Source organism: Brachyhypopomus gauderio, chromosome 10 (assembly GCF_052324685.1).
Source record: "Brachyhypopomus gauderio isolate BG-103 chromosome 10, BGAUD_0.2, whole genome shotgun sequence".
Lineage (NCBI taxonomy): Eukaryota > Metazoa > Chordata > Actinopteri > Gymnotiformes > Hypopomidae > Brachyhypopomus > Brachyhypopomus gauderio.
Window position 1 is genome coordinate 18,136,426 of NC_135220.1, and position 12,095 is coordinate 18,148,520.

At 49.9% G+C, this 12,095-nt stretch overlaps 1 protein-coding gene across 4 annotated transcripts in view; it reads left to right on the forward strand.

Annotated features, from left to right (window-relative positions):
- The window catches only part of frem2a (FRAS1 related extracellular matrix 2a), a 61,555-nt gene that overhangs the window by 38,019 nt on the left and 11,441 nt on the right, over nt 1-12,095 (forward strand). For 2 of the 4 annotated variants that reach the window (XM_077020132.1, XM_077020133.1), the window contains exons 10-19: nt 167-331; nt 480-662; nt 862-992; nt 1,186-1,344; nt 3,023-3,326; nt 4,000-4,131; nt 5,023-5,354; nt 10,445-10,637; nt 10,841-10,945; nt 11,193-11,320. In XM_077020132.1, coding sequence (XP_076876247.1) covers nt 167-331; nt 480-662; nt 862-992; nt 1,186-1,344; nt 3,023-3,326; nt 4,000-4,131; nt 5,023-5,354; nt 10,445-10,637; nt 10,841-10,945; nt 11,193-11,320 — 1,832 coding nt within the window. Of the gene's footprint in view, nt 1-166; nt 332-479; nt 663-861; nt 993-1,185; nt 1,345-3,022; nt 3,327-3,999; nt 4,132-5,022; nt 5,355-10,444; nt 10,638-10,840; nt 11,039-11,192; nt 11,321-12,095 lie in introns of those variants that run through there. The other 2 variants (XM_077020134.1, XR_013133735.1) reach the window with 2 other exon arrangements.

Sequence of the window (12,095 nt, forward strand, 5' to 3'; positions counted from 1 at the left end):
AGCAGTGTCTCCGTAGCCAATGCAAGACATAATCAGCTGTCGATGCCAAAACATTAACGAATAAATATAAGCTCTGTCTATCAGGCTCCAAGGATGCACTGTGAACTTGTGCCAGGTCAGAGGTCAACAGGGCAGGCATGAAAGGGACTCACCCATCTGTCCCCAGGGGAGGTGGAGAAGCCGTGCGTGTTGACTCTCGTGGACGATGCGCTGTACGAGGAGGAGGAGGAGATGAGGCTCGTCTTGGGGAGCGCCAGGAGTGACTCCCCATACGGAGCGTCCATAGGCAGACAGAACGAAACCCTTGTCAAAATCACAGACACAGCAGACAGTAAGAGACGGAGGAGCCACACTCTTCTGCTGTCGTCCTAATGCTTTTATTTTCTTGCTAATACGTGTTTGGGCTTTATCGCAGGATTTCACTTACCACGCTCCTACAGAACATTGACCACACACTCTTATTCTGCCCTTCTTTCCAGAGCCGATTATCCGGTTTTCCGAGACAAAGTTCAGCGCGAGAGAGCCGAGGGATGTAGGTCAGGTGACCGTGGTGAGGATTCCCGTGCAGCGGGTAGGGGACCTGTCTGGGACATCCGTGGTGAGGGTCCACACCAAGGACGCCTCGGCGGTGTCGGGAGAGGACTACCACCCGGTCTCTCAGGGTGAGGAGCCGCTGGGAGCCCCCTAGCCAAAGCCCTCATTCCCACCATCATTTTCAGAATGTTCCGGAGAAGAACGCACATTCCCAGCTGCGCTCCATAGCACCTGTGATCTTTGTTCTAGATCTTGGATCTTGGATCTTGCTCAATCACTAAGGAAGGTGCTGTGTGTGTCTGTGTGTTGCTGTGTGTGTACAAACAGATGTTGAGTTTAAGGAGGGTGAAAGGACGCACGTGGTGGAGGTGGAGGTGCTCTTTGATGACCTCCGTGAAGTGAGGGAGGCCTTCACTCTCCACCTCAAGCCTGATGAGCACATGGTGGCGGAGACCCAGGTGCGCTAGCCATCTCTCTCACGAAGCTTTAGTGTAGTGTAGTCATTCATGTTGTGTAACATTCATGTTGTGTAATGCATCTGTCCCAGGATAAATGTCACACGTGTAACGTGTGACTTCACCCAGTGCTGGTCCAGTAGCATATGTCCTTCTTCAGGTTTTCAGTCTTATAGCTTCTTTCGTTTCTTGTTAGGCGACCAAGGCCATCGTGTACATCGAAGAGGCCAGCAGTATGGTTGACTTCACTTTCCCCTCAAGGCCGCACGTTGTGTCTCTGCTGCACTACGGCGATGTCAGGAGGGGCCGTCTCTACTCCCAGACTCCTGCAGGCTACCCAGTCATCTGTGTCACTGTATGTGTCTCACTGTCTTAACCTACCCACTGAAGGTGTCTCACTGTCTTAACCTACCCACTGAAGATGTCTCACCACTGTCTTAACCTACCCACTGAAGATGTCTCACTGTCTTAACCTACCCACTGAAGATGTCTCACCACTGTCTTAACCTACCCACTGAAGATGTCTCACTGTCTTAACCTACCCACTGAAGATGTCTCACTGTCTTAACCTACCCACTGAAGATGTCTCACCACTGTCTTAACCTACCCACTGAAGATGTCTCACCACTGTCGTAACCTACCCACTGAAGGTGTCTCACTGTAAATGTGCCATATTTTCTCAATTGTGATTTTTCACTGCAATCGAAATTTGTCCTCCCTTTTTTACCCATCTGTGCAGTTAGAACACACACACACACACACTAGTGATTACTAGGGGGCTGTGGTGCACACGTGCCCAGAGCGGTGGGCAATCCTAGCCCAGCGCCCGGGGAGCAGTTGGGGTTAGGTGCCTTGCTCAAGGGCACCTCAGTCATGGCCTCAGGTCTGGGAATCGAACCCACAACCCTCTGGTCACAAGACCAGTTCCCTACCACCAGGCCATGACTGTCTTAACCTACCCACTGAAGGTGTCTCACCACTGTCTTAACCTACCCACTGAAGGTGTCTCACTGTCTTAACCAACTCACTGAATGTGTCTCACTGTCTAAACTTAGTAGGTTTGTCACTACTAACCAAAGCGAGTCTGTTACAGTGATGCCCCTAAGTTGCTATTATAGCTTTGTGCATAAACTAAGTATATAAATATAAGTATATAAATACTAAGTGTATAAATTACTTCACTATCTTTTAGATAATCCAAAGTTTATTTAAAGTTACTAACTTAGTAACTTTTTAATAATTAACATGCTAATTATGCATTATTCATTAAAAATCCTACTTAGTCCAAGGCTGGCCTTAACGGTTTAAAAGCCTATCCTAATAAAACCAACTGTACATCATAATAGTGAGTGAAGGTACTTTGTGTTTGCATTCAAAATTCAATTACCAGCCAAGGTTTTTAGAAATGCAGCGTCCATGTAATAAATAAATAAATGTAATGAAATGCAAAAGCAAAATTTGGGCCAACTGGCAACCTTAAAATGGTTGACGAAAAAAAGGGGGCTTATGTAAGCGTGTGTGAGTTCTGGAGAATGCACATCTTTTGGAAGTGAAACAAAATAAATCTTTGGGTTATTTGAGGCACTCTGCGTGCTGTGCTAATGTTTAGAGTAGACTCCGGTGTGCGGTGATGAGGGTGGTCATTATTAGTCAGGGTATACACACTGAATATAGGGCCTCAGTGTGGACAAAAAGCAGGAGTTGAGAGGTTGACGTTTAAGTGCTCTGTCTCTGTCCAGAGGGTGCAGGTGGACTAATGGCTGAGCGCCTGGGACAAGGGAATTGATTTCCAACCATGAACCCACACAGCCCCACAGGGGAAATGCAATAAACGAAATCACTTTGTGCAAGTGCATTATTGGGAATCAGTATTTATAACTCTCCTGGTAACCTTTGTACATGTGATGTGTTCATCCATGTGCATTTGTTTGTGTGTGTGTATGTCAGTGTGGTGTATTTTCCTCATTGCTCAAGCACAGCTCCTCAGCCCTGTCTAGGAGAATGATCTCTGCCTTCTCCACGCTCTGCTCCAGGCTTGCGACCCTAAGCACCCAGAGTACGCCCAGACGGGCTCCATCTGTGCCAGCGAGCGCATCAACAACACACTGACACGCTATCGTTGGCTCACTGGCACCCCCAGAGGGCCAGACATTGTCGCAGACCCCATGAGAGAGGTGGATTTCGACACCTTCTTCACCTCCACCAAGATGATCACCCTGGACTCCATCTACTTCCAGGCGGGCTCACGGGTGCAGTGCTCCGCCCGTGCCTTTGGCTCGGACGGGGCCGAGGGTCTGGAGCTCAGCAGTCCTGTCGTGTCCATCAGCATGGACGAAGGTGAGGCCAGGGATCGTGGGGTGTTCTGCAGCTTAGGGGGCTGAGCTTTGGAAGCAAGCATGAAATGACAAAGCTCATCTGGTTACATCGAAATATTTTGCTTCGTATTGCTATTTTGATATAATAACACACTGCTGAACAGTTAGGTTCAGCATAGGTCAGTATTTCCTTACATTTGTTGGGTCTGAAAAGTGCATCACATCAGAACATCCACTGCTGCAGTTTGTTAGTCTAGTGGCCTTATGAAATATAGCGTGACATATGCCAGTACTGCTGGGATTATTAACATATAGAGAATGCAGCGCTATGAAATTCATGTTTCCTAAGGGGAAATATTGGTTCTGTTATTTCTTTATTTAATCATCAGTTCGTCGAAAAACGTCCCCACATCTTTCTCTTTCTCCCCATCTCTTTGTGAGTAAGACCTCCAGCCTCTGCCACTCCCCAAAGATTAGAAGACATGTCCCTTCGAAACCTTTCTACTGCGTGTGTTGCATCCCGCTAAAAAGCGCCGACGTTAGAGTGACGTTAGAGCTGCTTCTCTGTGTGTGGAGGAGCCGTGCTGTCCTCCAGCTCTCGCTGTTCCGCCCTCGCGGAGAGCGTCACGCTGTGTCTTCAGGACGGCTCCCTGTCCCGCAGCTGCCTAATGACTTCCTCGAAAACTCTTTGGCAGGAATGTGCCAGCGTCGGACGGCGGGCATGGTGGGCGCCGAGCCATTCTCTGCCAAGCTCCGCTACACCGGCGCTGAGGACCCAGGACACGCCAACCTCGTCAAGCTTAGTGTCACCATGCCGCACGTCGATGGTGAGCGGACTGCACATCTCGGCCACCGTTCACCCACGACACGGTCCTCTTCCCCGGGTCACAATCTGCAAACGCGTTGGCTGCGTATCCCATGGGATGAGGCACACGTTAGCATTGGATTCGTGGTGTGTTCGCTGTCAAAGTAAATCTAAGATTTCGTAGTGTCATTTATAAAATTCTTTTGGAGACGGCTGAGAAGTTTGGAGGGGGGAGTCACCTTGTCATGGCTGAGAAGCATCAATGCAGTATCTGTTACTTTTTCATGGATCTTGAATGTAGGCCGCAAGCAAGACCCTAAGAATAGCTCTGAATAGCTCCGATAATTCCACTTTATTACACCTGTCTACTTTACAGCTGTTCATTACCTTGGTACACCATGGCAACCGGCAACACCTCCAACTTGCATGCGACCTATAGGCATTCAAATTGCATTATAAGAGTGACTGGGGAGAGAGCTTTTAAGGCAGTGGAGGAGCATTGTTCTCCACAAAGCCTAGTCCTTATACACCATCAGACTTCCACTCATGCCTCTACGCTGTATGGAGCATACAGGGAAAATGCATTAGCGTAAAGTGCAGCTTTTTTCTTTACACCAAAACCTAATCATAAGCAAACATTAAAACAAATATTTTTAAAATATGTATGCTTTATTACACATTATTATGTGTTGCTGTGGAATGTATTTGTGGTCACCTTATTTGAAAACCCTAGACCAGCATAAGACAGAACCCAGTGCCCTACACCTCTTTTGCGTTCGACCACGGCCGAGCAGACTTGCACAGTAGTGGGCGCTTTGGGGCAAAGTGTGTGCGAGTGGTCCTGGAGCTGAGGTCAAGCCGGCATCGACCTTTACCTAGGCCAGAAATGCTGCACTGAGTCTCTTTGCATCAGGCATGGTGCCGCTGGTCTCCACGCGCGCCCTCTCCGACCTCGAGCAGATCCTCGGCCGGGATGGCGGCCGCTCAGCCGCCCACCGCTGCTCCAACCTGCCGGACGCGGCCGAGACGCACAGTCGCCACGGCTTCCTGACCGAGGCTACGGGCCGCTCTTCCGGCGTCAGTGACGGCGCGCCCTACCAGCACAGCGCCCCCCTGAGGGGCCAGGCCGCACTGCGTTTCTATCAGAACCTCAACCTGGAGGCGTGTCTGTGGGAGTTTGTCGCCTACCATGACGTGTCCGAGCTGCTGACGGACTGCGGCGCGAATGTCGACACGGAGGAGCAGGTGAGTGACGCCCGAGGCTCTCGGAACCAGACGTGCGGATACTTCCGAGTGCAAGCACACGAAAACATAATAATCTCAAGAGCATTTAAGTAATACTGATTTGATGTAAATTGCATGGTCTGCACATCGTATTTCTGGAGATTTACGAGAAAATTATTCATTTGAAGATCAGTAAACTTACCGCTGCCATTATTCAAATAGACCCCAGTGCTTCTGGCTTTAATGCTAAAAACTGTCATAGAAAGTTGAACTTGAAAGATGCTTTGATGTGCTGAAATAGTTGAGCTGAAGTGGTCAAGCAGAGAGGCAGGCCAGGATGAGATGTGTGTGTTTTCTGTGGGCCTGCTTAAACCAAGACTCCAGGAGTGATCATTGTTCTCTGGTTTATGGACTCCTTTTCTTAGCATGGAGGATCGATGGTGAGGACTTTCGTTAACGTGCATTTCTCACTCCGCCTGCTTCTTTGTGTTCATCCCTCTCCTCTCCTGCAGATCGTATCAGCTTGACTCTGATACCATTTTCCTGCCTCTGGCCTCATCAGAGGCTCTTTTACACAACAGAAGCACAAAGGGAGTGTTTCAGCAGCCAATCACATGCTGCCTGTCACTGGTGCAGCTGGACAGTTAGTGGACAGCTACACTGGCAACATGTGGGAAACACTGTGATGATTAACACTATGATGATTAACACTGTGATGATTAACACTGGCCCACAGTTGTCACCATTCTGGCTTTACCTTTCCTCCACCCTTTGTACACTATACCTGCTGTTCTGCTCCACCTCCACTCCACCTCCACTCCACCTCCACTCCACCTCCACTCCACCTCCACTCTACCCTCACTCCACCTCCACTCCACCTCCACTCCACCTTCACTCCACCTCCACTCCACCTCCACTCTACCCTCACTCCACCTTCACTCCACCTCCACTCCACCTCCACTCTACCCTCACTCCACCTTCACTCCACCTCCACTCTACCCTCACTCCACCTTCACTCCACCTTCACTCCACCTCCACTCTACCCTCACTCCACCTCCACTCCACCTTCACTCCACCTTCACTCTACCTTCACTCCACCTTCACTCCACCTTCACTCCACTTTCACTCCACCTCCACTCTACCCTCACTCCACCTTCACTCCACCTTCACTCCACCTCCACTCTACCCTCACTCCACCTCCACTCCACCTTCACTCCACCTTCACTCTACCTTCACTCTACCTCCACTCCACCTCCACTCCACCTTCACTCCACCTCCACTCCACCTTCACTCTACCTTCACTCCACCTCCACTCCACCTCCACTCTACCTTCACTCCACCTCCACTACACCTTCACTCCACCTTCACTCCACCTCCACTCTACCCTCACTCCACCTTCACTCCACCTTCACTCCACCTTCACTCCACCTCCACTCCACTTTCACTCCACCTTCACTCCACCTTCACTCCACCTTCACTCCACCTCCACTCCACTTTCACTCCACCTTCACTACACCTTCACTCCACCTTCACTCCACCTCCACTCCACTTTCACTCCACCTTCACTCCACCTTCACTCCACCTCCACTCCACCTCCACTCTACCCTCACTCCACCTTCACTCCACCTCCACTCCACCTTCACTCCACCTTCACTCCACCTCCACTCCACCTCCACTCCACCTTCACTCTACCCTCACTCCACCTCCACTCCACCTCCACTCCACCTTCACTCCACCCTCACTCCACCTCCACTCCACCTTCACTCCACCTCCACTCCACCTCCACTCCACCTTCACTCCACCTTCACTCCACCTCCACTCCACCTTCACTCCACCTTCACTCCACCTCCACTCTACCCTCACTCCACCTCCACTCCACCTTCACTCCACCTTCACTCCACCTCCACTCCACCTTCACTCCACCTCCACTCCACCTCCACTTCACCTCCACTCTACCTTCACTCCACCTTCACTCCACCTCCACTCCACCTTCACTCCACCTCCACTCCACCTCCACTCCACTTTCACTCCACCTTCACTACACCTTCACTCCACCTTCACTCCACCTCCACTCTACCCTCACTCCACCTTCACTCCACCTCCACTCTACCCTCACTCCACCTCCACTCCACCTTCACTCCACCTTCACTCCACCTCCACTCCACCTTCACTCCACCTCCACTCCACCTCCACTTCACCTCCACTCTACCTTCACTCCACCTTCACTCCACCTCCACTCCACCTTCACTCCACCTCCACTCCACCTCCACTCCACCTCCACTCCACTTTCACTCCACCTTCACTACACCTTCACTCCACCTTCACTCCACCTCCACTCTACCCTCACTCCACCTTCACTCCACCTCCACTCCACCTTCACTCCACCTTCACTCCACCTTCACTCCACCTCCACTCCACCTCCACTCCACCTTCACTCCACTTTCACTCCACCTTCACTCCACCTTCACTCCACCTTCACTCCACCTCCACTCTACCCTCACTCCACCTTCACTCCACCTCCACTCCACCTTCACTCCACCTTCACTCCACCTCCACTCCACCTCCACTCTACCCTCACTCCACCTTCACTCCACCTCCACTCCACCTCCACTCTACCCTCACTCCACCTTCACTCCACCTCCACTCTACCCTCACTCCACCTTCACTCCACCTCCACTCTACCCTCACTCCACCTTCACTCCACCTCCACTCCACCTTCACTCCACCTTCACTCCACCTCCACTCCACCTTCACTCCACCTTCACTCCACCTCCACTCCACCTTCACTCCACCTTCACTCCACCTCCACTCTACCCTCACTCCACCTTCACTCCACCTTCACTCCACCTCCACTTCACCTCCACTCCACCTCCACTCTACCCTCACTCCACCTTCACTCCACCTTCACTCCACCTCCACTCCACCTTCACTCCACCTTCACTCCACCTCCACTTCACCTCCACTCCACCTTCACTCCACCTCCACTCCACCTTCACTCCACCTTCACTCCACCTCCACTCTACCCTCACTCCACCTTCACTCCACCTTCACTCCACCTCCACTTCACCTCCACTCCACCTTCACTCCACCTCCACTCCACCTTCACTCCACCTTCACTCCACCTCCACTCTACCCTCACTCCACCTTCACTCCACCTTCACTCCACCTCCACTTCACCTCCACTCTACCCTCACTCCACCTTCACTCCACCTCCACTCCACCTCCACTCCACCTTCACTCCACCTCCACTCCACCTCCACTCTACCCTCACTCCACCTTCACTCCACCTCCACTCCACCTTCACTCTACCTTCACTCCACCTCCACTCCACCTTCACTCCACCTTCACTCCACCTCCACTCCACCTTCACTCCACCTCCACTCCACCTTCACTCCACCTCCACTCCACTTTCACTCCACCTTCACTACACCTTCACTCCACCTCCACTCCACCTCCACTCTACCCTCACTCCACCTTCACTCCACCTCCACTCCACCTTCACTCTACCTTCACTCCACCTCCACTCCACCTCCACTCCACCTTCACTCCACCTCCACTCCACCTCCACTCCACCTCCACTCCACTTTCACTCCACCTTCACTACACCTCCACTCCACCTCCACTCCACCTCCACTCTACCCTCACTCCACCTTCACTACACCTTCACTCCACCTTCACTCCACCTCCACTCTACCCTCACTCCACCTCCACTCTACCCTCACTCCACCTCCACTCCACTTTCACTCCACCTTCACTCCACCCTCACTCCACCTCCACTCCACCTTCACTCCACCTCCACTCCACCTTCACTCCACCTCCACTCCACCTCCACTCTACCCTCACTCCACCTCCACTCCACCTCCACTCTACCCTCACTCCACCTTCACTCCACCTTCACTCCACCTCCACTCTACCCTCACTCCACCTCCACTCCACCTTCACTCCACCTCCACTCTACCCTCACTCCACCTCCACTCCACCTTCACTTCACCTTCACTCCACCTTCACTTCACCTTCACTCCACCTCCACTCTACCCTCACTCCACCTCCACTCCACCTTCACTCTACCTTCACTCCACCTTCACTCTGCCCTCACTCCACCTCCACTCCACTTTCACTCTATCTTCACTCCACCTTCACTCCATCATCTCAACTCCACCACCCCTCCAGATCTACTACACCTCCACTCCACCTCTAAGTCCTTAGAAATCTGACAATGTCAGATTTAAGGGTTTTATAATTCCAGGGTAGGTACCATTGTAGTCAATCTCGTAGCCACTGCTGTGAACTTCCTTCACAGTCCCACCAAGCTTGTGTTGTTTCCTTTCTCTTAAAATGCTGACTTAAATGCTCCTTCTCTTGCTCTTCTCCAGTTAGAGCCTTAGCTGTGCCAAGCCTTGAGGAGTCCAGCTTCAGTTCATTAGTGAAAACACATCAGTCACAGGGAGACTGGGGGGTGATGAGGGGGGCCTGCTCCTGCATATCTGATCTGTGCTGCTGCGCCTACGTCCTTGTGCCTTGTCACCCCTCACTCAGCTAAGGGTAGTGTGCCGTGTCTCTTGAATATGAACCACGCTGGACCGCATTCTCTTGGGACGGGAGCTGCAGACTTATTTCATGGGGATTTTCTTTCCTCCCATGAGTAATGCCAGGCTAGCAGGTGTCTGGACCATCCTCATTAGCAGCAGACCGATTTTCACTGCATGGTACTTTGATTATAATTGACTATGTAAATGAGAAAATGTTTCTTTCAATCAACCCTAGATTATACGCTGAGACGCATAATCCTTTTCTGTGACAAAGTTGAGGCTACTTTTTTGCTTTGGCGAGAAGGCAAACACTAATAGGTCTACTTTGGTAGCAAAATGCTGACTACTAGAGCCCCCTAGTGGAGGATTACAATAATTGACTGGATGCTAAGTTTTATCTACATGGTTTTATCTACATGCTGAGACCCTTATCTACATGTCCAATATCTACTGGCCCATAGAGATTATATTTTCCCCACTTATTTTCATTACTCTCAAGATGTATGTAATTATGTGCATTAATTAAAATCACCCACATCCTATGACTTGCAGTGATTTGTTTGGCTGTGGGTTTGTGGGTAGGTGCTGAACCTGGTGCAGTCTTACGTCACCCTGCGCGTCCCTCTCTACGTCTCCTACGTGTTCCGCTCCCCTGTGGCCACCGGCGGCTGGCAGCACTTTGACCTGCAGTCGAAGCTGCAGCTCACCTTCGTGTACGACACCACCATCTTGTGGAGAGATGGAGTCCGCAGCCCTCCACAGGCACAGCTTCGAGGTGTGTGTGTGTGTGTGTGTGTGTGTGTGTGTGTGTGTGTGTGTGTGTGAGAGAGAGAGAGAGAGAGATTGTGAATCCATATGTGTGTGTGTTTGTGTGTGTGTGTGTGTGTGTGTGTGTTTTTGATTTGGTGTGTGTGTGTGTGTGTGTGAGTATGCATTGTGTAAGTGTTACATTAATACGTTGCCATGTTGTGTGTGTAGGAGCTCTGTACCCGACCAGTATGAGGATTAATGAACAGGGGCGTCTGGTTGTGGGCTTCAGAACAGAAGCTCGATTCAGTGGGCTCTATGTAGCCTCACATCCTGGTGAGCACTGCACTGAGGCTTGGATCAGGGGGGCTGTCCTGTAGGGGTGCAGGTGTCTGGTGCCCCTACACTGCTCTAACCCAACTATGAGCAGTATGTATAGCAATGTACGATCTTTTAAACCACAGTTTGATAGAGTATGAAATATGAACTTCCACAATTCTAAAATCCTGATCAGGAATTAAAACTGCACTAAAACAGAGGAGTTCAAAATGGTGGATTTATCTTTTATCTTTCTTTCACTCAGCGTCTTCTCTGACCTCGATGGTCACGAGTGTGGAGCACGCTGGGCTGACCTTCAACCTCTCCTTGGTCAGAAACGAGGCCAGACGCAATCCACTGCGGCAGCTGTGGACGTTCTCCTCTGACTTTACTGTGAGTGTGCTGGCATGGCCAGGATACTGCGTTCCCGTGTCCAAGCGCATCTCTTTTCCATAATCCGATATTCCTCGATTCTTCCTGCTTACACTGCTACCATTTGTTTGTTCTCATCCCACTTTGGGGAATAGTTTTGGGACTATGGGACAACAGATTTCGCATGAATAGACCAATTCATTAGCTATCATCATAAAACATCATGTATTCGGTTTGATTTGATTCTATTATTATGGTAATAATAATAATCTTTATTTGTAGTGCACCTTTCATACATACATGCAACTCAAAGTGCTTTACAGAATAAATTTACAAAATTAAAAGGAAGCAAAGATAAGAACACAAAAAGAAAATGTTAAAAGAAATTAAAAATAAAAAGGAAACAAACATAATGAAATTATGTAAAATAATTGGAACAGACATAAAATCTAACTAAATAAAATAATGTAATAAAGTAAATAAGATAACAATAAGATAATATAATAAGATAATAAAACTATTAGAATAATTAGAACAGAGTTAGAGTTTCTTAACTAAAAGCAGATGTAAACAGGAAAGTTTTGAGACTCTTCGTGAAGCTATGCAGGGATGAAATGCCTCTGAGCTCCTCAGGAAGAGAGTTCCAGAGCTTTGGACCACTGTGGCTAAAAGCATCTTTGCCAATCTTTAATTGGCTTTTAGGAATCATCAGTAGATTACTGTTGAAACATATCTAACCATAATTTCACTGAGGTAAAGAGGAGCAAGACCATGAAGACATTTAAAAACCATCACT